Source organism: Arachis hypogaea, chromosome 15, assembly GCF_003086295.3.
Source record: "Arachis hypogaea cultivar Tifrunner chromosome 15, arahy.Tifrunner.gnm2.J5K5, whole genome shotgun sequence".
NCBI classification, from domain to species: Eukaryota; Viridiplantae; Streptophyta; class Magnoliopsida; order Fabales; family Fabaceae; genus Arachis; species Arachis hypogaea.
In genome coordinates, this window is record NC_092050.1 from 1779580 (window position 1) to 1804797 (window position 25218).

Below are 25218 nucleotides of genomic sequence, written 5' to 3' on the forward strand. Positions count from 1 at the left end.
GATCTTCTGAGTCAATTACATGAGACTCTGAGACCTGTGAGGCTAGTATATAATAGAGAGAATAGAGTGGTGTGAAAATATGATAGACTTGGTATTTTTTCGACTAACTCTTTTGTGCAGGTGATACAAGAAGGAACGCTACCAGAGGATATAACCAGTTACAGCTTCACTAAGTCCATTTGGAAAGGTGTAGTTCCGCCAAGAGTGGAGCTATTTGTTTGGTTTGTCTTAACAGGCAGGGTGAATACTAAGGAGAGGCTAAGTCGATTTGGGATACTCAACCATGATGATAAGAGTTGTGTGTTATGTAACAAGGAGGTTGAGCAGGTCCATCACTTGTTTCTTGGCTGTGATTTTACTTGGGAAGTGTGGAGTGCTTGGCTATCTATGCTTGGCCGTCTATGGTCTTTTCCGGGCTTGCTGAAAGACCACTTTCTTAGTTGGACAGAAGAGCCACGGAGAAAGGAGGACCGGAAGCAGCATTTAAGGTGCTTTTGTGCGATTACATGGAACATTTAAAGAGAAAGAAATAGGAGAATATTTCAGAATAAAAGCAACAGTGTGGAGGAAATCATCAACATGTCCATGGTTAACTACGATGAGTGGCAAGGTGTCTCTTCATGTTGTTGATGGCTATGCCGAAGATGACATTGAGAGTTTCTTCTTTTAGTGTTCTTAGGAGTTGATTATCTACTTTTGTTATACGTTTCTGTTGCTCCACTCTATTGTGTCGAACTCTTTTGTTTCCCAAAAAAAAAAGGTCTTTAGACATTCTTGCATGGTGATTTTTTTTTTTTTTTGAGTGACTAGTCACATGAAATTATCACTCAAAAGAAATCATCTTCACCTTTCTTTATTAATCTATATCTTCTTGTAAATGTAGGCCGTGGAGAAAATTATGCATCTCAAGTGTATGGAGGCGAAGAACAATGCTGGGAAAAAGCCTGATGAAGTATTTAAAGAACAACACCAGGCGCTAGCTAAAGCATGGGATAAGTGGGCTTTCACCATTGTGGGTACTCTTATCACTACAATCCTCTTTGCGGCAACCAGAACACCAGCGTGTCCATGTTTCTGCTTGACAAGGCATTTACCGTCTTCGTTGTGGCAGATGCAATATCATTGTTTGCTTCTTCGAAGAGGAGGAGAGGCCACAATAATCATTGTTGCTCCGCCTCCATGTAAACCTCAAATGCTTTAAAACACCAAGTTCACACAAAATTTGCACCAAGTTCAACTATTTTTGAGTTCAATAAAACAATTATTAATTAATATTTTTATAGTATAACAAATCATTTTTATTTTAAATTTAATTAATATTTGTGTATCAACACTCAATAACATTCTTATTGATTAAATCTTTTTGTACAAATTTAATAAATACAAACAGCAGTAAATATTGGTATACTAAACAACAACAAACAACAACAAAGCCTTGTCCCACTAAGTGGGGTCGGCTACATGAATCAAATGATGCTCTGTCATGTATCATGTCTACAGAGAGACCGTTTACATGTAGATCTCGTTTGACCACCTCATGGATGGTCTTCTTAAGTCTTCCTCTGCCTTTCGCCATTTGTCCATCTTCCATTTCATCCACCCTCCTGGATGTTCTATCGGTCTTCTTCTCACATGTCCAAACCACCTGAGACGCGATTCAACCATCTTTTCCACAATAGGTGCTACTCCAACTCTCTCCCTTATATCTTCATTCCTTATTTTATCCAATCGCGTATTAATAAAATATTGGGTTGAATACAATCCTTTTTTTATCTAAAAAAATTAATAAAAAGAGCAATCCTTTTTTATCTAAAAAAATTGGGTTGAATACAATCCTTTTTTTTATAAAAAAAGGTTATATTAAAAAGAGCAAAAAATGCCTTTTATTTTAATCGATCGCTTTCTAAATAATATTTAAAAAATTACTTAATAAGAATTTTTGTTATTTTCATCTGAATATAAATTACATTTCCTAACAAAAAAAAATCTTCCCATAAAATAAAAGAAATAAATATTTTGTTTCAATAAGCCAGATCGAAACACATCCCAAGTACGGATGCAGAAGAGACTCCAGTGTCATTGAATTGAGATGACAAACCCAGGCTTGATTATTAAACAATAATTAACAGCATGTGCACCACAATCCCATACTTAGGGGAATCATTTATGCAATTGATGAATACGCAACAAACGCGCAGGGATAACGGGGAGGACGTTAACAGCGACCCGTCAAACTTGAAATTCAGACCACAGAACACAGGTCTGCAAAGGAAGCAGTCACTGGTTGGCTCCTTTATAATAACAACCCAACCAGTCAACAGATCTACAAATATTTGACCATGCCACGACCTTCCACACTTAGTTTTGTAGCTTGAAGCTGCTTTTTCTTTGGTGCCCTCAACTGCTGCAACTTCTTATTCATCTGTGGTGAAATACAAAATTTAGAATATACACATCTTCAGTTAATCTCTCTACTTCCAATTTTTATTTTTACATATTCACTTCCTCAGTATTCTGCATTTGTAAGATACTCTCCAAACACTTGAAAACTTAAAGAATTGCAGGGAATCATAAAAAGCTTTAAAAATAAAAAACAATACTCCCACCCCGAGGTAAAGCACAAACCTTCATTCTCTGCTGATCTTGTGCAGCAGCTTTTGCTCGCGCTCTAACTTCTTCTGGATCAATTTTAGACTGGGGACGGATCACAAAATCCAAAGGTGTTGCTTCTGGCCTTGATGCATGTTGCCTTGAAGAAGACTGTCCAGACCTAGGCCTGCATTATACATTCACAACAATTAGCATCTATAACACAAGTTTACACTGCTCCACAAGTAATATCTTAATGCCCAAGACTTACTGTGAAAATTCCAAATCAAGATCACCATCTCTAGATTCCATCCCTGCTGCTTTATTTGCCGGCCTGTAGAAATTCAGCATTATAGAAATTCAGCATATTGCAATACATAAAACAAATATTGCTTAAGACAAGCAATTTAAATCAGAATGGTTGAGCACTTTTTAACGGTTGGCCTCCTGAAAGGAATCCTGTCCTCCTCAGCATTTCTCATGTCCTCAAACCGTGTACTCTTATTAAATATGGGTCGACTCTGCAATTAAAAGCAAAAATGATGTGCTTTTTTAAGTATCTGTCCCCAAAAAAGAAAACTACACCTGGATGAAAATGGATAGCTTGTAAAAAAAGAAAATGCATACCATTATAATGTCTTCAAGAATCAGTACAAATTTTAAGGAAAGATAAATGATACATGCTGAAGCAAGAGTTTCACAGATTACTTACCCATTTGTCAACCAGTTCCTTAGCTAGTTTTCTATTTACATTGATTTCTTCGTCGGACTTCGATAAGAACATGATCACCTGTCAAGACAATATAGATCACACTTATGTTATGACTCCGAATAACAAGCTACATATTGATGCTCTCTTTTCTTTTTTTTTTTTTTCTTTCGTCCCAGGGAAGAGAAGGAAAGGGGGAGGGGAATGAGGGGAGAGAAGACTGTTATTTTAAATGCTAAAAAATAGAGCATCCAGCCACAGGATGAACTGAAGCACAACCTTCCCAAGACCACTCTTCTTCAGCTGTTCTCTTCTATCATACTGCTCTAGGTCAATAGGAAACTGCAAAGCATGTCCAATTAATCAGGAGCTAAATAATGCTGGAGAAGGGCAATTGAATAAAAAAAATATTTATAATGGTGAAAACTCAGTACATCATTTAAAATAGTCAAAATTGCTGTGCGTATGTTAATATTTGGCAAGCTTCCATCAGGAAGTGGCTCAAGCCAATTCTTCAACAAAGTTAGTACTCCATGGTCCAAAAACTCTAATTGGAGCTGTTTCCTGCAAAATAGACAAATAGTTGGTGGAAAGTTACCAAAGAAAATATGCATAAGTAAAATAGAATATTAAGGAAACACCAGAGCATACTTAGGCTTGGTTTGATAAAGCTTTTACTCTTTTGAAAGTAGCTTATAAAAGCTGTCTTTTAAAAGACAACTTTTTAAGAGTTGCAGCACTTGGGTTTGGTAAAATAAAATTAAAAATGACTTTTAAAAGTATAAACACCATAATTGTGTTTGGTAAAACAGTTTTTAAAACTTAAAAAAAATTATAATAAACATGTTTATAACGAAGAATAATTTCTTTTTTTCAAATTCTTTAAAATTTTATATAATATTTTAAAATAAAATAATTTTGAAATAAAATTTATTTTATATATTGGCTCACCTTTACAGATCATAAAAATGGGACACATATTTTAAATAAATTACTCTTATAATTATATATCTATATTTACATATGTATATACATGTTATTATAATTTTGACTAATGTTCATGCAAGGAAAATTTTATGATTGGTTTTCATAGTCCAAGTCAACCTCTTCACATCTCAAAGAACAGATAAAAAACAAACAAACATCATAGATCTACTGAAAAAAATACAAAAACAATGCACGATAAAAGTTCATACCTAATATGTAATAGAGATGTATTTGTGTTCAAATTTGTGAAGATTAGATTGAAAAATAAAGAATATATGAAGACTGTGTTAGAATTTGTGAAGGTTAGGTTGAGAAGTTAGAAATATATGAGGATTTCCATGACAATATAATAGCGGGAAATATGTGCGGGAAAATAAATAAAATTTGATAAGCACAAGCCAGCCTTGAAAAGCTCCCGCTTAGGTGCTTTCAAAAGCACCCCTAACTTTTAAAAGCCGCAAACACAAGCACTTGACTTTTTAATTTACCAAATGCAAAACGAGGTGCTTGTGACAAGCACCTCTTGGAAAAGATTTACCAAACCAAGCCTTAAATGACAGAAAATCAACAGCTTACTTCGAGAGGACTTCTGTTAGAAGATCCAACTTCTTTAGTTTATTAATGGCAGGCTTCCCCTGTCTATTAAGTTCAGCATCCTCTTCAGCTGTGACCTCAAGCTCAGCCATGACGTTCTCAACTAATAAAGCTATTTCCGCAGGACTTCTCTCATTCTTCTTCTTTTTCTTACCTACCTTGAAAAGATCCTTAATTTCATCGTCCTCTTCACCTTCCTCTGCCTAGAATATCAACATATGTCAGGTGTCAAAAGCTTTATAGTAAAACAATGCAACAAATCCCATAATTGATTTCTTGAAGAAATTGTCTCTAACTAGATCATAAACAGAGACCGAATAGCTTGAAATGAAAAGAAAGCTTAAGTTGCATCCATCACATATTTTGGTTTACAACATGCTACCGGTACCAAAACATTATCCTAATCAGAAGGATATCAAACACAGTGGATCTGCTATTCTGCTTACAGGATAATCTAGCAGTAAAAAGAAAAAATTCGGGAGAATTAATTCACCAACCTGGGGAGCATCACCAGGAGAACGAGGTTCATCACTGCCATAGTAACCACCAGCTTCCACCCCAGTGTCATCTATAAAGTTGTCATCATCCACGTTCCTAACACCATCGTGATCATCCTATATGATGGAAACCAGGTTAAAAAAGAGGCATGAAAACCATTATCAAATCAGCAACAACTTTTTGAGCCTCAACTAGGCCTGATCGGGCAAAAGCACAAGCTACAAGCATGACAAATTAGAGGCATAACCACTACATAATGTATCAAAGTATCCAGCTTGAAGTTACCAAATAAATCCAATTATCAGACACACAACAAACACAGAGTCAATCAAATTCAACAAATCGTGTAAAAATCACAAAGGCACCATAATAACACCTCAGAATCGCCGCCAGCAATGGTATCCCACATCTCCTTAACTTCACCGTCATGATCTTTGCCTCCTTTTCCACCAAACGCTTTCTTAGATCCCCCAAATTTGGACCCGCTCTTCCCACTTCCGCCACTCGCAAACCTCTTCTCCCCCTTAAGCCTCTTCTCCTTCTTCCCACTTCCACCCTCCTTCCCCTTCTTCCTCTTCCTCCCTTCCTCCGATCCCTCCCTCGCGAACCTCGCCCCGACGTCATACTCCTCCTCCGCCACCTCGTCTTCGAGCTCCGGCGCCACCGACTGCCTCCCGGTGTCGCCCTTCTTAACGAGCCTCTTCCTGGGCTTCGACTTGGACGAATCGTGATCGTAGACCGGAGTCTGCGAGCGCTCGCGGCGTCGCCAATCGCCACCGTCCCCTTCGTCCTCGTAATCATCGAGGAGAGCATCGTCGTGGTGGGGCTCCGGCTCGGGATCGGATTGCATGTCGTCATAATCCATCAAGGGTTCTCCGTCCTCATCGCGATACCTGAACAAGCAGAAAATAAAAAATTGAAATTAGGAGAAAACGAAAACCCTAACCCTGATAAAAGGTGAAATTAGCTTTGGAAAAAAGAGAAGAGGAACTCACGGATCGTCTTCGTAACCCATATTGATGTTGTTGTGGTGATTGTGCAGTGAAAAATAGCTGAGAAATATGAGAGATTTGTGTGGTGTTGGTGTTGAGTTGATGAATAACAGAATAAGAAGAGAATAGAGAAGGGTGCGATAGGCAAGAATGAATCGAATGGGTTGGGTTTTGTTTGGGGCGGTGAGACGAAGAGAGGGTTCGGGTTCGAGGTCGGTGAGGTCAGGCTGTGGCCTGTGGGAGCACTGGAACAGAATGCAGATGCGTTGGGGTACTCTAGGCTGCTCTATGTTCCACCATACTCTCCATGCCTGTATCTTTTTTATTTATAATCTTTTTTTGTTAAAAATTGGATAAGCTAATCATTCCAAATTCATCTGAAATCATTTGGGCTTGGATTGTTTACGAAAACAGAATAAGATGCAAAGTATAAAGATATAAAGTACTAAAAAAAAGGTATAAAGATATAAAATTTTGTATTTTTATAATTTTTTTAACGATAAATTAGAATAAATTATGAAAATTTAATTTTTTAATTTTATGTCTTTATATTTTGTTTGATGATAAATTAAAATAAATTATGAAAATTTAATATTTTTTCATTCAAAAAATTTAAGACAAAAAATATAATTATAAAAAATTAACAAAATAATAAAAAATAAAAAATAAATTGTATATTTTGTTAGTATATTTCTATCCTTTCTATTAAAATGAACACAAAATATACTAATTTAATATTTTTAGATACATTATTTTTGTTTATATCTTCTCTATCAAATATGATGATTTTGTATCTTTATATTCCTGTTTCTATAAACAAATGCAGCCCAAGTTACTCGTTTCATCAATTCATCGTTCAACAATGTTAATAGAACATTGATACCAAATTATAACCTTCATCTTTTTCCAAGTTTTGTATGTACCACAATGCATCATTTGGTCCAAAAAAACCCCATAAAACAGTAAAGAAAATTGAAAAATCAATTCACTTGTTTCAATAGTATGTACAAAAAAATCGTCACCAAACAAAAAAAAACAGCATGTACTGTGTACAAAAACATACACATCAATCTTCACTCCAATCAAACATGGTAAAACATAGTACTCCCTTTTAACAGTTTTCCTTCAATTCCTTTCATTCACTTACTCTCAAGACCTTAAAGACTAAAGTTCCATCCTATTTTGAAACCGTTTTTAACAAAGATTTGGCGACCAGAACATCAAGTAAAATATATTTATGTTATAAAAAGCTCCATGCATCAACACATTTACATTCCTTACTGTCTAAACTGTGCAGCAAAAAGAATTTATACTCTTATACAAACAATCTTTCTAGTTATTGAGAAAAGGGTATTTCAATTCAACATAGTTTTCTGCATCCCATAGGAATGATCCAAACGCAACAGCTTCCAAAACTAACATGGTCAACCCTGAGAATGCAATTGAAAGCACTTCATCATTGGGAGTTTCAATTGAACCATCCTCAGAAACTCTGATGTCAGGCCTTCCAAACAAGGCCTGAGTTTGCTTTTCGATCAACGACATAGCTTCCTTCGACCGGATAGTGGCAAGTCTCTGAAGTGTCTCGCTGTCCAACTGCATCACATAAGATCGCAACCGGTATGATTTGCCTTCTTCATTTTCCATGTAGTCCCCATCACTATAAACATCATCAAAAGCACGAATTGTGATCAAGGAATCCGGGTCCCAGAGCTGGTTTGAAGGCGGCGCCGGTTCGTCGAAACTTACATTGGCTTTACCAAAGTCCTTTGGGAGGGTCCCCATTGTCCTTTCAAGCTGATACCTCTCATCAACTCGCTTGAGAAAGTATCCATACATTATTGAAGCAGCATAGAGCTTTCCAAGCTTAATTTTACTAATCTGAACAATTGTCTGAAGAGGTCCAACAAGCCTTTCGCCTAGTACTAAAGACAAGTGACTCTGGATCATCTCGAATGCCTCCGTAGAATGAACAGCTTCTAGCTTCAGCTCTTGGTTTGGCCAGAAATCCACTCGGCCGGTAGGATCTGATGTTGCTGAGATCTTTGGAATCATTGAAATGTTGTTTTCCAAAAACTTATTTACAACCGAGCAGTACATGATCTCTTCCAAAGTTGTACGCTTTTCTTTCTCTTTAACTTCAGCAATCCTCCTGAAATTCAGATCAGACAGAATTGGTCACTTTTGCACTACAAATAGCTAAATCAATATACAGCCAAATGAACTATAATCCCACTTTTGGTTTGTGATAATCTTCCAGAGCTTTTACAATAGCATATTCATGGAATCAAGGTATCATTCTTACTTGTAAAGGGGATCCTGAGATGAAGTAGAAGATTCTTCCTTCTGCTCATCTCTTGCGGTTTGAAGATTCTCTAGCTGCTGATCAATGGTTGCTAGCAGTAGATGAGGATGGGTTTGTGAAATTTGTTCCAGAAGCTGACCTACGGGTGTTTCGAGTTGGAGGGGAGCGAAATGTGCTAAATTATCACTTGAACCTGCTGATGCTCTTGTAACTAAGCCTCTACTTCGGAAACTATAAAGTTCATTATAGTGCTTGGCATTGCAACAAGAAGGAAAGCTCTACAAATAAAGGAATACTTTAAACAAGCTGGCATTACAAGAATAAGACAGAATAATGTAAGTGGAAATCAAGATGAACAATGTATTAGAGAAAATCATACAGGCATAAGTTATATATGGAGAAAAAAAATAAGGATTAAAAAAGCACATCAAAACCAAATTTTCACAACTTAAGCTAATAGATTGATGTAAGCTCAAAGCCAAAAGGATAAAAGAACTAGCTCTTCAATATGAACAAGATGAAGCTAGCACAAATGTTTTGTCAACAAATGCATGAACTACAGTAGAACCTTTTAAATTGCTTGGGGGCAGTATAGCGAGCATGAGTTGATTGGGGGATAAAAAGGAATACCAATTAATAGTCAACAAGAGTTTTCACAACAATCATACAAGGAGAACCAATCGTATTTGTTACTCTAAACACATTGGTTAATAATTATTACATAAATTATTTGTAACTAATGTTATTTAAACAACATTACAACAACAACATTTGCTACAAGCTTCTTCAATCCTAAACTCTGCATGCCCACTATATTTTATGCTTTTTTTCAGCTTTCATGGGAAGAAGATAAATTCTTTAACCTCAAAGTCTCAATCTTCAGTCATAGTAAATCAATTTTGTTTCAGATAGCACATATCTCGCTTTCAAGCTAAATTCAAAACGTTTTCCAATATCAGGAGAATTAAGATTATTCTAGAAAACAAGCAGAAAGAAAGTGAAGATGATATCCTGGAAAGCTTACTTTAAGAAATCCACTTGAAATAAAGTTCTTGGCATCAGAAACAGCACAAGTGTTCAAATGGCGGAATTCTGGTAACCTAAGAGATGCAGAAGGTGGAAGTACCACCAATACATCACTGATAGCACCTGAGATTTGCATTACCAAGATTGTGACTTTCGCACTCCGACGATTATGGCTATATTGGACAAGAAGCAAAGGCCGAAAGGGGTAAGGAAAGGTTGTTCACATAGTTTGCTCATGACTAATTTTCATAAAAAAAACTACACATGCATATATTAACTAGAAACAAAAGTATCTCTACCCAATAACGCAGATAAAGAAAGTCATGATAACTTTAAAGGAGGTTCTTGGAGTTGGACTATATAGTATACACCTCAATATAATACTGGGTCTGGCATACATACATCTATCTCAATGAAAACACAGTAAATCCAACTCCAAAACTGTTGCAGATTTTAAGCATAAAATCCAGCAGAAGAAAGAGAGAAACAAAAGCCAATATAAGCTTACAATAATTCTCCACCAGAAAAATTAAACTAAAATAAAATGAAAGCATGCCGTTCAATGTTTTTGGCTCAATATTTTTGCATTCAATAACCACTTCAAGCATACAATACTGCATACATCTTCTCCCCACGAACCCCAAAAATAGATGTAGGTAACTAAAACATTCAACTAAGTCCCAAAACTCTTAACATAACAACGAGAGAACTAAACCCAATAAGAAAAGCAGGAAATAAATGAAGAAAAAGTAAAATACAAAGCAAGCAATAAAGGGTGTTAAGAAACCATGCAAAAAAGGCCTCACCTTTCTAGCTGCTTCTAAAAATCGTTACCAACCCAGTTCACTATCCAATCCGAGGGGGTAGTTGTTGGCTTGTTGCCGATGCTAGCAACCCAAACAAGAACAGAAAAAGCAAGAATTTGAGAAGTATTAGAAGGAAAGAACCAAATCAGCTTTTGAGACTTAGTGTTGAACAAGCTGTTACCTTTTTTCTTTTACTCTTCAAAAGGGTAAAAGTTTGGGTGCTCCAAAATTCGTGGCTTGCTAATCCGGGAAAGACGGTATTCGAAGCTTAAACTCTGTGGTGCCGTGCTTGCTCCGAGAAGATGATGAAGAACAGGGCACTGTCGAATGAAAGAGAGGAACACGGATAACACAAGCGTGAAACGTGTGTGCGTGTAGAAACTTTTTTTTTTTTTTTTTGAGTGATAAAATTAAAAAAATATATATTTTATAACATTAATTAGTTTATATAAAAATTAAATTTATTTTTAAATTTTCACTATAATAAATCATGTTGAATTTACATCTTAATAATTTCCTTTTGTACTTTTTTTTGTTTGAAGAAAAAGACAAATATACGCAGATATTTAAATTTTTAAAAATTTAAAAATATATTTAAGTTTCTGATTATTTTAAAATTTAGACAAATTGATTTTTTATATTCACTTAGTTCTGTCAAGACTCAACAAAAAAGTTAAACATGATTTCTGTTATACTGACTTGATTAATACGGATACACACATAAAAAATTTTTAAAATTAGACAAATTAGACTAGGAATCAATATGTTCAGATTTTTACATATTTAATTGACATAATTAATTGTGTTTTACATATTTTTACAAGAGTCGAGAGTGGTAGTTCACAACAAGATTTTTACATATTTGATTGACATAATTAATTGTGTTTTTTATTTTTTATTATTTTATTTCAGTCTCTTTACTATGTTAATATCATCATTTTTGGTTGTATAATATAGTTAACACCTTCTAAGATTTCAAATCGTGGAGGTAGAAGCAAGAAATTGATTATGGAGCGAACAAGATGATAATGTAATTATATTTTTTTTGGATTTGATCAAATTGGTCTTTAAATGAATGACTAAATTGATTGAATCACATCTTTGTTATGTCAACATGTCTAATGTTTTGTTTAGTCTAGAAGTGGCAATGGTATAGAAAAGCGGGTGATAGATAATGCAATGTAATGTGTGAGTTATATGTTTGTTGTGTTTAATTAATTTAGTCCTTAAATAAATGACTAGACTAATTGAATCACATTTACCTTAGATCAATATATCTAATATTTCTGTCATGTCTAAAGACAATAATATTGGATAATATCCGAGAGATAATCCTCCACTTTTCATCCCACATCCTAAATTTTTTATCCATTTTTTTCTATTTTCTATGACAAAAATATTTTTATCCAACTTCCATTTCTTACCAGAAAATATGGTCCTACAAATTTTCATAAATATTTATTTTAAAAAATTTATATTAATTCTAATATAATTAAGATAAATAAATTAAATATTTGTAATTATATCATATAACAAAAATAATAAATGTTAAATACTCAAATCTTAAATAAAGACAAAGTACATAATACAATTTCAAAACAAAAACTACTCAACAACAAACAACAACAACAACAACAACAACAACAACAAAGTCTTGTCCCATTAGGTGGGGTCGGTTATATGAATTAAACGATGTCATTAAACTCTATTATGTATCATGTATATAGAGAGACTATTTACATATGGATCTCATTTGATCACCTCATGGATGGTCTGCTTAGGTCTTTCTCTACATTTCACCTCTTGTCCATCTTTCATCTTATCCACCTTTTTGACTGAGTATTCTGTCGGTCTTCTTCTCACATGTCCGAATCACCTGAAACACGATTCTACCATCTTTTTCATAATAGATGCTACTCTAACCCTCTCTCTTATATCTTCATTCCTTATTCTATCCAATCGTGTATGACCATTCATCCATCTCAACATCTTCATCTCTGCCACACTTAGTTTATGTTCGTGCTCCCCTTTGGTCGCCCAACATGCTGTACCATAAAGCATAGTCGGTCTGATAGCAGTGCGATATAATTTACCTTTAAGTTTTAAAGGCATTTTTTTGTCACATATAAAACCAGATGCACTCCGCCATTTTGACCAACCTACTTAGATCCTATGATTTACATCATATTCAATCTCTCCATTATCCTATATGATGCACCCAAGATACTTAAAACTCTTAACTTTTTGTAGGATGTTATTTCCAATCTTCACCTCTATATTAGGATTTTTCCTTCGCATGCCAAATTTATAATTCCATATATTTTGTCTTGCTACGGCTTATGCGCAGATCATACACTTCTAAAGCTTCTCTCCATAATTTCAACTTCTTATTTAGATCTTCATTTGACTCTCCAATAAAGACAATATCATCGACAAATATTTTTTTTAGAACAAAGAAAAGCTCAACTCATTAAAGTAGAGTGACACAAAAGATGGATCACAAAGAAAAAGGTACAGTCAACTGTAAGGTAAAATCAAATGAAATACAAAAATGACTAATCCATCAACATCCCCGGTATTGCCATCAACAACCACATGGATCAGCACTAGACCACTCTTTGAAGTTCAACACCAACCTCAATTTGATGTCCTCCACGCTACCTTCTTCATTCTTAAAATATTCTCGCATTTTGTTCCATCCAAATATTCTAAGTTACTGCACAGAATCCAATCATCCTCTTATTCTGCTCAAATTTTCTGCCAGGTTCTCCTGTCCAACTCTCAAACAGTTCTTTGATCGTTTCCGGGACAACCCAAACTCTATCAAAGTACTTCAACCAAGCACACCACACCTTCCAAGTAAACTCACTGCAAAGAAACAAATGATGAACAAATTCTATATCTTTTTTACACAACACACAGGTATTATCACTTGGATGAATGACACCTAATCTACTCAATCTCTCTTTGGTATTTACCCTTCTTACTAAAACAAATCATGTAAATAGCTCAATTTTTGGCGGGACCGAGCTTCTCCAAATTGCACTAGTAAAACTGTAACTTGTGACTTCTTCCGAGACAGTTTCTGTCTACAACATCTGCACAAAAGAGTTAGTTAAAAAAATACCATTTTTATAAAATTTTCACAGCACTTTATCCTCTCTACCAGGTGATAACTTAACTGGCCTTAACCTTTCATGGAGTTGGTTTACAAGTGCCAACTCCTATTGAAACAATTCTCTCCTCCAATAGAAATTCCAAATCCACTCTAATCCATCCCAAAACTCACAATCCCCTATAACAGATCTTTGCTGGTTTGAAACAGAGAAAAGCCTTGGAAGACTCTCTTTAAAGGGTCCACCTTGCAACTAATTATCTTCCTAAAAACGAGTTCTCCTCCCATCCCCTATTTCCATAGATAGGCCACTGATCATCTTGTTTTTTACGTGTTGCTTCTTGATCTTCAATTGACATATATCTTTCCACGAATCCCCTCTTGTAGGTAGTGATTGATTTGCTAGCATTATATTTGGATTTAAATCATTACACGAGCATACAGTTTTCTTCCACAACGGACAATCCTCTTTTGAAAACCACCACCACCTCTTAAACAGAAGTGTCATATTCCTAATCACAGCGTCCCCCACTCCCAAACCTCCTAGCTTTTTCGGGACCTACACCAACTCCCATTTTACGAGAGGCATACCATTATTTCCGTCCTCCTTGCTCCATAAAAACTTTCTTTGCAACGCAATCAACTTCTCTGCTACCCCTTTTGGCATTTTATATAGGTTGAGATAGTAGACTGGCAAGCTATTAGGTACAGACTTGGTAAGCACTAACTTTTCAGCTTTGTTAAGAATTTTTGCCTTCCAAAGACTGAGCTTCTCTTCCACCTTATCTATAATCGGTTTCCATGTCTTCACCAATCAAGGATTTGCTCCTAAGGAGATTCCCAAGTATCTTACGGGTAGAACCGCTTCAGTACATCCTAGTATCCCACACATATTCGTCACCCACTCTGACTCACAATTAACGGAAATCAAATTCGATTTGTCAAAGTTGATACTTAGTCCAGACATGAGTTCAAAACATCGCAAGAGCCTCTTATAATTTAAGATTGTCTCGATCTCTGGTGGGTAAAACAAAATAGTGTCATCCGCAAACTGCAAGTGTGACAATTCTATGTTATCCCTCCCAACCAACAATGGGGATATACGTCCATTCCTGACTGCTTCTCCCACAATCCTATCTAAAACATCAACCACAAGGACAAATAGGAAAGGAGATAGAGGATCTCCTTATCTTAGACCTCTATCCATCTTGAACAGCTTGGACGGAGCCCCATTAATCAGAACTAAAATAGAGGCGGTACTTACACATTTCTTTACCCATGCTCTCCATTTATGACTGAAACCAATCTTTTGTAACACAATATCCACAAAGTTTCACCTGACCCTGTCATAAGCCTTTTGAAAATCTAACTTTATAATCACTGCCTTCTTCTTGCTCATCCTCAGCCACTGAACTGTTTCACATGCAATTAGAGCACCATCATGTATTTTTTAACCCTTTACAAAAGCACTTTGTGTCTCTCCCACTAATCTTGGCATCACTGAACTCATCATTTTTACCAAAACCTTCGATATTACTTTGTATACACATCCAACCATGCTAATAGGCCTAAGGTCTTTGATCTCCTTGGCACTAAAGCCACCCAAGTTACATTCGCTTCCATTGGTAATTTGGCGCTTTGGAAAAATCTTAACATTGTTGCAGTAAATTCCTGGCCAATCTCATCCCAACACTTCTTAATGAAGTTCATGTTATACCCGTCATTACTTGGGGCTTTTGTAGACTCATAATCCCAAACAGTCTCTTTGACTTCCTCAGCAGAGGGTATTACTTCTAATGCTGTAGCCTCATCTCCATCTATCTTCATCACTAGTCCTTCCCGAAACCCAATCAATGGAGCATATTCTTGCCGATACAAATCTCTATAAAATCCTCTAATTGCCACCTTTATTCTGGCCTGATTCCGAACCAACCTCCTCTGCAGTAAGAGCGCATCAATTTCGTGTTCCTCCTTCTAGCCGATGCTACTTGATGAAAGTATCTTGTATTCTTATCCATATATTTAGTATGTCAAGACCGAGACATCTGCTTCTAATGAATTTCCTTCCGAATATACCACTTCTCACAGCATCTCACCAATGCTTTGCATCTAGCTTCCATTGTACCGTCATATGCGCCATCACTTACTATATCATCAATCTTTTTTATCTCATCCTCAAACCTCTTTATTCTACTATCCATGTCACCAAAATTGTCTCTATACCATCTTCTCAGGGGTGTCATCAACGCCTTCAGCTTGCTAGTGAATGGGAACATACCCTAAGTTTCTCCATTCCTCTTTTACCATCCTCAGAAAATCCGCATGTGTGAACCAAGCATCTAAACTTCTAAACGGTCTTGGATCTCCCTTCACCCTTGTATCTCTCACAATCAACAGACAGTAATCTGATAACACTCGAGATCCACCTCTCAAGCGAGTATCCGGAAGAGCTTCAATCCAATCTACACTGACCAGGACCCTGTCAATGCGGCTATACTGTCGACCCCAGAACCATGTGAACTTACGATCATTAAGAGGGAGATCCAGCAATTGCATGTCTTGTACCCAAAACTTAAACTCTTCCGCAGACACCGGTAACCTACTCACTCCTTTTCTTTCCTCCACTTGCATTATTTCATTGAAGTCCCCTGTGAAGCAAAAAGGCACCTGACACAACCCCACAATATAACTCAACTCCTCCCACATCACCCGTTTTTCCACTCTCCCATCTGCTCCGTAAACCAAAAAAACACACAAGTAAGATTTATATTAGTCATCACTCCCTCCACACACAGCCAATGTTCTCCTTTATAGCAGTTATTCATTTTAAACACCATATCATCCCACATTAGCAGCAAGCCTCCAGAAGCACATATAGATTCCACGTATTCCCAGCCCACCATGTCATTTTTCCAAATACGTATTGCATCAAATTTTGTCAAGATTTGACGCTTAGTTTCAATCAACCCTAAATGTTTAATCTACTACTCTTTTTCAATTCTTTTATCATTCTCAGGTTTTCGTCACCTCCTAACCCCCTAATATTCCAACAACTATAAATCATTTAAAAATATTTTTACACACCTTGTTGCAGTTCTTAGGTCTGCTTATTCTGGCTTTCTTTGTTTGTTTCGCCAGCCTCTTCCTGTTTACAATTTTTTCATTATGAGCTTGAAGTATTGCCATAATATCCCCTTCTTCATTATGTAGAACTGCACCTGATTCCACTGCTAATTCCCAAGTTTTCCTATTTTCATTCATCTGTTCCTCCCCTTTCAGCCTTTCATCGTTCATCACGTTTTGTTGTACTTGGCTAGTTCTGGATTCACCCTCCTCATTGCCACACTCTTCATCATTCACACACTAATCCATGCATGCTGTCACTGTCTCTGGAATAACCTATCGTTCTTCGCCTCTTGCCTCTGCTAGATTGATGTTCCTCTTGTTCCTCTGATTAACCGGCTCATTGGTTTCACCATGGCACTCTTCTTCATTGTGCAACTCTACCACACAGCTTTCTGCCACCGCAATCTGACCCTTCCATTTTTTTCGGTCACCGCCGCTAACTGAGATCCCGCCTCCAGGTGCTAGACATGGGATAGCCATCGTGTGATGTAACCCGCTTGGCCCCGGCGCCGTTTGCCCCACGACATCTTCTCCAAGGCCGACGCTGTTTTACTACAGGTCATCTTCTCCAAGGCCTAGTTCTGCCTGCAAGTGTCTCATCGTTTGCTGCATAGGTTCCAGCGGTGTGCAAGAACTACTCCTCGAATAGATCCTGTCGCTGCTCCTATTTTCATTAGCATGTCCCTCTTTAACCTGTGGAGCATCAGTCTGACCCGCTTCAATATGAGCCCACCATCCAAGGCTCATCCCTCCTTCAACATGTCCAAGATGGCTATTCTCATTTGTAAGCCCAATAACATGAAAGTCCACAATGCCCATTCGTTCATTTTCTCTTATTATATTATCCATTTCCCTATGAAAACAATGGCCCACCACATTCCTTCTTCTAGCCCTTATAACACCCTCTTGTACCCCGCCACTTGAATTGGAAAATTCTTGTGACACGGTCCTTTTCGAGTCCCCTTCTCTAATAAATTCAGCATCTCCATAAATTTTGCCTCTATCAATTTTCTTTAATGCATTTAAGTCAATTACTCTTTTTTCCTTCAATGATAGTAAATGCTCTTGATTCCAGTCATTCAAAAACAAATCATAAATTACTATTTTACCCTTATTTTCACTATGATTCCTCATCCTTGCCTCCACCAATTCAGCCGCCGGATCAAACATCGGTGCTGGCATCCTCATTTCTGTATTGCTTCCATCATAGTTGGCCTTCATCTTTCGCAGATTGTCCTCTACAATCATGCTTTCCGCTCCATATATCTTACTTCCCACCTCCTTTACAAAAACATCAAACCCACTAGTGCCGACCGTGATGTGGATCCATTCACTAATAACATCAAACATACAAGTATCGATTTGAACTCTTCCAGAGCTGAATGATAGTTCTGATTCCGTCATTTCATCGCACTGTACTACTTTCTCCCATTGTCCACCTATCCTTTTGAATGTTTCTGCAGACCACACATGCAGTGGCACTCCAGAACATTCTAGCCATACTCTTCTAGTCTCACTTCGTTTTGATTCCTCCCACCTCAAACGCTATGAAAAAATTGCAGAGGACTATTCATTTTGAATGTATAATATTCCTCCGCATGATTCACGGTGTCAAAAGTTAGTAGTGACTTATACGCTCCTAATTCACGGACTTGAACAACCTGAGGCAGATTTTTTGAAACTGCCTTCTTCAGAGCATTGAAATCTATGGCCTTGGTTGTCCACCCAACTAAACTCCTTGCTAGCCAACCTATATTTTCTTCTGCAACAGTTACTTCAACCTTCCTTATCCATCCATTACCATTTGGGTCATTTTTTGACGTATTCTTCATCGTTCCTTTCCTACCTGTATGCATAGCCAAATTATCCTTACGTTGAGTCCGCCCATCCTCATCGGCGTTCCGTTCTCTACCTTCGACATTCATACTTCTTGCCTTTTCCTTCGTTGGCCTTCTATACTTAGCTTCTTTTGCTGATATTGTCTTCCTTCGTAATCTCATACGATTCATGTCCGTTATCGTCTTCAATGCCCCCCTTTCGTCGTGTACCGTATAAAGGCAAAAAGATATATCATACCTTTTTTTCTGCTTACGAGCAAGATATATGTCATTGATTCTTCCTATCCAAGTGAATAGGTGAAATAATTTCCTCTTGGAAATATCTTCCGATAAAAATGGAGAAAGATTCATTTTCTAGTCGATGGTACTCTTCTCTGTTCCAAACCCTATAATTCTTCGAATGTTGACGTGATTCTCAAGTTCTATCCTCTCTGTATTTTCCTCTCGCTCTTCCCCTTTCTCTCTCTCTCGTGCTTTTAGCATTGCTGTTTATCCACAAATAATTTTACGATTAATCATACTCAGATTTTTATTTTCAAGTGAATATTAAACTTAAAAGAGATGGTTAAAAAACACATACTTTCGTTCATTTGTGACAACTTGCGTTCTTACCGCCACAAATGTTATGTGTGAAATTCCAGGCCTGCGGGCCGCAAGGGCCCATTCCATTTCAAACCCCTTAGCGAGCAATTTATCAGGGTCGTCGTCGTCATCATTTCCTACTTCTTCTCCATCGGCATCTCCAAACGCAGAATCATGGTGTCAACTCTAATCAACGCAAACCCTATCATATACGAAAAGAAAGAGCGCCGAACCCGCACCTCACCGCCCACCACCAACGACGATTACGCCGTCGAACCTATCGACCAACTTGAGATTTTCGATATCCTTTATTTCTTTCTTTCTTTCATTTTCCAATTTCTATTTTTTTTTCTTTTAATTGAATACCTTTCATCGAATATGTGCATGCTTAGTCTTTCTTTTTCCTTAACGATTTCTCACATCACCTGAGAGATATCAAGGACCCTGAGCACCCTTACTCCTTGGAAGAGCTCAAGGTCATAACGGAGGATGCTGTTGAAGTCGATGATCACCGTAGTTATGTTAGGTGCTCACACTTTTCATTTTCTTTTTCCCCTTTATGTATTAGGATTGATATTGGCTTCTGATGAATGTTTCATGTGTTTATTTATTTATTATATTATTATTATTGAATCATTAATTGTGATTTTGGTTGTTTAGGGTTACGTTTACTCCGACAGTGGAACATTGCAGCATGGCAACGATTATAGGTCTCTGCTTACGGGTTAAGCTCATGAGAAGCTTGCCTTCACGCTACAAGGTATTAATTGTTTTTCACAAATTTTTATTTTCTGATTGTTGTAATTGTTTAGGGTAGTTGCTTGGATTAATGATTGATACCCTGGAGGCAAAACTAGATTGATGTGTTGTGTTATGATAATATGTAATTTCTATTATATTTTTCCTTGTATGGAAGTTTTACTGTAAGGCGAATTTGTGGTAGATTTTAGTCCAAGGGAGTGGTAGATTTGTAAAAGCTCATGGATTAGTTTCAATTCGGAGTATTGAGTTGGTAAGGTAACTCTAGATGTTGCATAGTGAATAACAATTGTGTGCATTTTGTTCTTGCTTGAATTAATGGGAGCATAATGCAGCAAAGGCTGCAATCTTTTTAGTCTTATTAGTACAAATTGGTTGTTCACCAAGAGGGATGTAATAAGAAGCCGGAGGATTTGAAGCCTTCTAAAACATAAAAGAAATAACTACAAATTCATGTAAGATAAACATGCACTCTCGAAAATGAAATCTGAACTAAAACCCACTAGGCAACTAAGGAAATGAGCTTGTCTTGCAATGATATGAACTTTGAACCACCTCACTTTGCTGTTGAACCCTCTTCTCAGTTTATCCACCTGATAGTTTTATGTTAAATTATGGCTAGGTGGATATCAGAGTAGCACCTGGATCTCATGCAACTGAAGCTGCAGGTAATTTCTTCATCTTTCTCTTTTTCACTCTATATCGAGTCATACATTCTGTAATGCACTAGTGCAACCATGTACTTGTTTTGGTGAAGATGTTATTTTTGTTGACTTAAACATCATCCGGAATTTTTTGTTTTCTCCATGCAAGTAATGCATGCCGTTGATGGACCTATTACAAACACATACTTATATTTATATTTGCATGAAATAATTAGTTCGATTTGATGATTATTGATTCTGCACAAGTCACAAGATGATTTGAAAGAGTAGGCAATGAGTTGTCCCAAGTCCCTCTGAATTCTTTTCAAACTTTGTATTCATTTGTCACAACTATGTATGCAGTTAACAAACAACTAAATGATAAAGAGCGTGTGGCTGCTGCCCTGGAAAATCCAAACCTTCTAGATATGTTCGACGAATGCCTTGCTCCATCTTACAATTGAAGAACTTTCCCCTCAGATGCAGTGAGACGACATATACTTTAGTTATATCTCATTTTGGTTATGCAGTTATGCACCTACTACACGAATTGTTGTATACTTAGGGATCAAGGTTTTTGGTTATAAATCTAGAATAGATCAAATGTTCGGTTCAGTTGTAATTGACCAAAAAGGTGACAGGCATTTGATGGAGGTTTAAATTTTAATGGCTTGTCTATATATATGATTTATGGCAGAATACAGTCGCATTATTCATCATTTAATTTATATGATTGATCTTATTTTGTGAGGAAAAATTTAACTTATTAGGTAGTTATTAGCTTATGATACAAATTGTTTGGGTCTTAAGAAATGTGCATGCCCTTTTCCAATTTTGGAGATTCACTAAGGCCTTTCCCCATATCTTGACCAAATTAAGTATCTGAAACAAGTTGAGAATGCAAAGGTTGCACTAGTTTAACGATAGAGGTTGGCAGCAATTAAATAATTATGAACATGGTATATACCCATACGGTGAAAGCTGATAAACAGAATAACGATCAGTCTTTCTTAATCACGCTCCAAGTAACAGTAATACTTTGTACCATGCGAAAAATAAAGCTGGAAAAGCCAACGTTAGACATACACATTTCAGCTGGTAAGAACCAATATATTATTGTGTCAACGACAGTAACATATTATAACTTTACATTGCAATATAGTTTCTTAACCAGACTAAACTTTGCACTGCGATATGGATTTCATGGTTTCACAATCCTTCGGGAGCATCATTTGAAATTCAATCATGCCTAGCCAGAAAGCCAAAACCTTAACACAATATTCATATCCAAAACAATGAACAATTTTTATCACGTAAAAGACCCCTGCTTATGGCATATTTGAAATCTGTCAAGGTACAACAGATAAACAATCATAGAGAAAATTTCACTCCTTCATCATCAGTTGAAGTTCCTTTGAAGACCACAAGCTTCCCCTTTTGCTCTAATATTTTCAGCGCACGATTCAGAATAGTTTGGTCTATCCCTTGAAGCTCTGCAGTACATCAGAAAGAATGAGAGACAAATCCAGTCAAAGCCCAAAACTTCGGAAGTACCTACAATAATATGACTAAAGGAAAAAACAAAAGCCTCAAAAAGCAGGTGATAAACTTAGAAATGTTTGTGTTCAAAGGGGGCATGGCCGTGGGCCAAGCAGAGAAATAACACTCGACTTGAAGTAAATATAAGTCACTGTATTTCTTGAAGAAGGATGGGAGCTTCAATGAGTAAACTTAGCAATTTAGCATCACATGGCCAAAATATACAAAGTAGTGCCTCCAACTTTTACAATATTGTAATTTGTGTACCACTTATTACTCCAGTCAATTAATTAAAAATCAAAATATTTCATGAACTTATTTACCAAGTAAATACACATTTTAGTTCCTAACAGAAATTTTGAAGAACACTTAATCCATCAAATTTAAGAGTCTCTGGGTGGTCCCTCACCATTCAAAAGTGGGAGACATGTTAATCTCTCCATACAAAAGCATTAGAAATTTTCTAATGGTACAAACCTATAGGGCTGGACTACGGTGTCCCCCTTTTTGAATGGTGATTGATATGCCACCTTTTTTAGCATTCTTTTTAAAATGATTAAATCCTGAGGGACTAATTTACCATTTGAAATTCTCGTCAAACACTAAAATAGGTATTAACTCTATTTTTAATATCTATCCCATTGCTAGCACACTTCCCCATTGCGCATCACATATAGAGAGATCAAAACACAGCATAAAACTCTCAACACTGCTTCAAAAGTATCCAGAACGTATAGAGAGAAGATAAATTACTGAATACTTTTCCTACAATTCATACCCAAAACCCTATTTGGCACGCTGGTTTTCTCCCTGGATGACTTTCATCTATGTTTGTTTCAGTCCAAGGATAGCAGAAAGCTTATATCTAATCCCACTTGAAAGGTTTGATTTAACTGAATCGGTAAACAAAATGGAAAGCAAAAATAATTGAAAAGACAGACTACAATTATCAACTCCAAAAGCTATACCATCCCATGCCTCAAACACATGATAAGATGATAACACAAGTATTAAGAACTAACCAATAACTGCCAAACTTGTCCCATCCCAAATTACAAGATAGTGAAGAATAGGATCTATAAGCATCAACAAATTACCTGTTCCTTGAGATTCAGTCCCAAACCTTATTTCTTCCATCGTCACAACACCGTCTTCCAGCCCATTATCTCTTGCCTAATCAATATTAAAGTGAATTCAAACACAATGCAAACACAGAAACTGGAATGCTGTGGTTATCAAAGTAGAAATGGAAACCTACAAATTGTACTAAAATTTCTGCCCACTCTTGAATCCGATGCCAGAGAATAAGACATTTCCTATGTCCTTTATCCATCCACTCAGCACGTCCTGTCAGATTAGAATACCACTTTAGCAATTTTCTCAGTAACCGTCACAACTCACAAGAACAATAAATTCACTGACAAGAACCATACCATCAGCTACTAAGGCTGAAAGGAATGCTTCTCTAGCTTCATGAGTAAGAGACCCTGCACTATCAGAAACCAGGAAACAATCATATGACATAAATGTGGAAATAAAATGCAAAAAAAAAAAAAGAAATATGGGAACATTTTGAGACCTGTCAGTTCAATAATAATAATAATAATTAAATTTGCAAGTAAGCAGGAATTTTTTGAACTTACTTCCAATTATGGGATTCGAAAACAGAGGAAATTCTTCTTCAAGCCCAATTACAAATACCTTTTGTGTTCTACAATAATCTAGAATAAGATCCTTCCACAGTTGTACCTGCTTCTCTCTAGTGTCTCTTACTGGCTGCAAACTGAAAATCAGAAACCAAGTTGCATGCAAACCAACCACAAGTTTATGAATGTGTCACTATGAATTAACATTTAACAATAAACAATATGCAATGAATTTTACAAACAAAAGAGAAAAGAATGATTCTAAATAACCATAGTCATGTACAACCTGATAAAACATTCTCATTAAATGTAAAATTAGGAGCTCAATGTTCATTAATCATTATGATTTTCAATTATATCTGTAAAATTTGACCAGAGGATTTAAGATCCAACAGAGTAAACTAGTAAGAAAGCACACATAGCTTGAATTTATCAAACAAAAAATAAAAATAAAAACTTGCAGCAAAGGGGGATTTACGTGAAGTATGGCGGGTAGTTGAAGAAATGTGGTAACTTGAACTCTCCCAATTTCTGCATCTTTCTCGAATGATTCCACTACACAAAGGTTAACGATCTTCTCTTTGAGGATTAAATAGCTCCCTCTCCTTAATGGATCGGTACGGCGCCGTATCACGCAATGATTTTCAACACCTTTCGATTTCGCTAGTTGTTGAAACTTGAAACTGATATTACAGATGAAGAATTGCGATATTGGCGAGAGTGAATAAATGAAAGGAGCTTAAACTCTGCGAACCCTAGCTAGCACCCTTACCAATGGAGGAAGAAGAACAAAGTCAGTGAGATGAAGCAAACTGTTGCACACAGAAACGTCGACGTTTCGTTGGTAAACTGAAACTAGAAATCGCCGGGGGCAATTTTTAGTATTTTTTGTTATTATTTAACGAAATATTAAATTATTTTTAATAAATAATTTTTATTAATTTATATATATAAATTTTAAAAAATATAAATATAAATAATATTAAATATAAATTATATATTTTTTATATTAAAATATCTATAAATAAAAATATAAAATATTATTGACTAAAAATAATAATATTTACTAATGATGTAATATTCATCCATCTCATTGTTTTTGTACACTTTTTTTTATACATTATAAAAAGTATATTATTGACTCGGAAATTGTTGTGTGATGCGAGTTTGTAAAAACTTTGTTCTGTTTTTCTTTTTTTCTTTTTTATTTGTTTCTTTATTGATAAAAAAAGAATAAATTAGATTATTATCTTTTAAAATTTCAGATGATTGAATCATTCAATAATATTATTTTAAAAATGCAGTCTAAATAAGATAATTTAAATATTCAATAATATTATTTTAAAAATATTAGAGACTAATCTTTCTAGTTGTATTTCCAGAAAGTAGGGAAAAATGCTTAAATCTTTTTGTGTAAGATGACAGAACCATTTAAAATATGGAATGTGAGATGCCTTAGCATT

At 36.1% G+C, this 25218-nt stretch overlaps 4 protein-coding genes across 5 annotated transcripts; 1 reads left to right on the forward strand and 3 right to left on the reverse strand.

Moving 5' to 3' along the window:
• Positions 1 to 1926: 1926 nt before the first annotated feature.
• On the reverse strand, positions 1927 to 6781 carry LOC112747457 (protein IWS1 homolog 1-like). The gene is made up of 11 exons (XM_025795487.3): positions 6373 to 6781; positions 5754 to 6270; positions 5377 to 5493; positions 4862 to 5082; positions 3733 to 3862; positions 3578 to 3640; positions 3302 to 3379; positions 3019 to 3110; positions 2861 to 2923; positions 2626 to 2776; positions 1927 to 2422 (listed from the first exon to the last, which is right to left on the reverse strand). Exons 1-11 carry the CDS (start codon positions 6390 to 6392, stop codon positions 2324 to 2326), a joined length of 1551 nt encoding a protein of 516 aa, XP_025651272.1. The 5' UTR covers positions 6393 to 6781; the 3' UTR covers positions 1927 to 2323.
• Positions 6782 to 7573: 792 nt separating this feature from the next.
• Positions 7574 to 10926, reverse strand: LOC112747458 (UV-B-induced protein At3g17800, chloroplastic-like). Its single transcript, XM_025795488.3, has 5 exons — positions 10688 to 10926; positions 10507 to 10587; positions 9699 to 9873; positions 8675 to 8952; positions 7574 to 8521 (listed from the first exon to the last, which is right to left on the reverse strand). Exons 3-5 carry the CDS (start codon positions 9834 to 9836, stop codon positions 7702 to 7704), a joined length of 1236 nt encoding a protein of 411 aa, XP_025651273.1. The 5' UTR covers positions 9837 to 9873; positions 10507 to 10587; positions 10688 to 10926; the 3' UTR covers positions 7574 to 7701.
• An 8235-nt stretch (positions 10927 to 19161) lies between these two features.
• On the forward strand, positions 19162 to 21327 carry LOC112747460 (protein AE7-like). Of its 2 annotated transcripts, none has more exons than XM_025795491.3 (5): positions 19162 to 19468; positions 19588 to 19693; positions 19828 to 19927; positions 20549 to 20594; positions 20934 to 21327. In XM_025795491.3, the coding sequence occupies exons 1-5, from the start codon at positions 19342 to 19344 to the stop codon at positions 21032 to 21034; spliced, it is 480 nt and encodes a 159-aa protein (XP_025651276.1). In that variant the 5' UTR covers positions 19162 to 19341; the 3' UTR covers positions 21035 to 21327. The 2 variants fall into 2 exon arrangements, with proteins under 2 accessions (XP_025651276.1, XP_072073535.1); XM_072217434.1 differs by having other exon boundaries at positions 19269 to 19473; positions 19593 to 19693.
• Positions 21328 to 21659: 332 nt separating this feature from the next.
• On the reverse strand, positions 21660 to 24663 carry LOC112747459 (vacuolar protein sorting-associated protein 25-like). The gene is made up of 6 exons (XM_025795489.3): positions 24234 to 24663; positions 23753 to 23892; positions 23543 to 23596; positions 23368 to 23456; positions 23207 to 23282; positions 21660 to 22063 (listed from the first exon to the last, which is right to left on the reverse strand). The coding sequence occupies exons 1-6, from the start codon at positions 24290 to 24292 to the stop codon at positions 21942 to 21944; spliced, it is 540 nt and encodes a 179-aa protein (XP_025651274.1). The 5' UTR covers positions 24293 to 24663; the 3' UTR covers positions 21660 to 21941.
• Positions 24664 to 25218: the final 555 nt, after the last annotated feature.

Excerpts from the sequence above, each read along its gene's own strand:
- LOC112747458 (XM_025795488.3), bottom strand. The coding sequence starts at position 9,836 with ATGCAAATCTCAGGTGCTATCAGTGATGTATTGGTGGTACTTCCACCT. Across the intron at positions 8,953-9,698 it reads TTTCAAGTGGATTTCTTAAA|AGCTTTCCTTCTTGTTGCAA; the intron begins GTAAGCTTTCCA and ends CTTTATTTGTAG. Across the intron at positions 8,522-8,674 it reads TCTCAGGATCCCCTTTACAA|GAGGATTGCTGAAGTTAAAG; the intron begins GTAAGAATGATA and ends TCTGAATTTCAG.
- LOC112747457 (XM_025795487.3), bottom strand. The coding sequence starts at position 6,392 with ATGGGTTACGAAGACGATCC. Across the intron at positions 5,494-5,753 it reads TTGCTGGCGGCGATTCTGAG|GATGATCACGATGGTGTTAG; the intron begins GTGTTATTATGG and ends TCCATCATATAG. Across the intron at positions 3,111-3,301 it reads AGGAACTGGTTGACAAATGG|AGTCGACCCATATTTAATAA; the intron begins GTAAGTAATCTG and ends TTTTAATTGCAG.
- LOC112747460 (XM_025795491.3), top strand. The coding sequence starts at position 19,342 with ATGGTGTCAACTCTAATCAACGCAAACCCTATCATATACGAAAAGAAA. Across the intron at positions 19,469-19,587 it reads CGACCAACTTGAGATTTTCG|ATCACCTGAGAGATATCAAG; the intron begins ATATCCTTTATT and ends ACGATTTCTCAC. Across the intron at positions 19,694-19,827 it reads GATCACCGTAGTTATGTTAG|GGTTACGTTTACTCCGACAG; the intron begins GTGCTCACACTT and ends TTGGTTGTTTAG.
- LOC112747459 (XM_025795489.3), bottom strand. The coding sequence starts at position 24,292 with ATGCAGAAATTGGGAGAGTTCAAGTTACCACATTTCTTCAACTACCCG. Across the intron at positions 23,457-23,542 it reads TTCAGCCTTAGTAGCTGATG|GACGTGCTGAGTGGATGGAT; the intron begins GTATGGTTCTTG and ends CTAATCTGACAG. Across the intron at positions 23,283-23,367 it reads CAGAAATTTTAGTACAATTT|GCAAGAGATAATGGGCTGGA; the intron begins GTAGGTTTCCAT and ends AATATTGATTAG.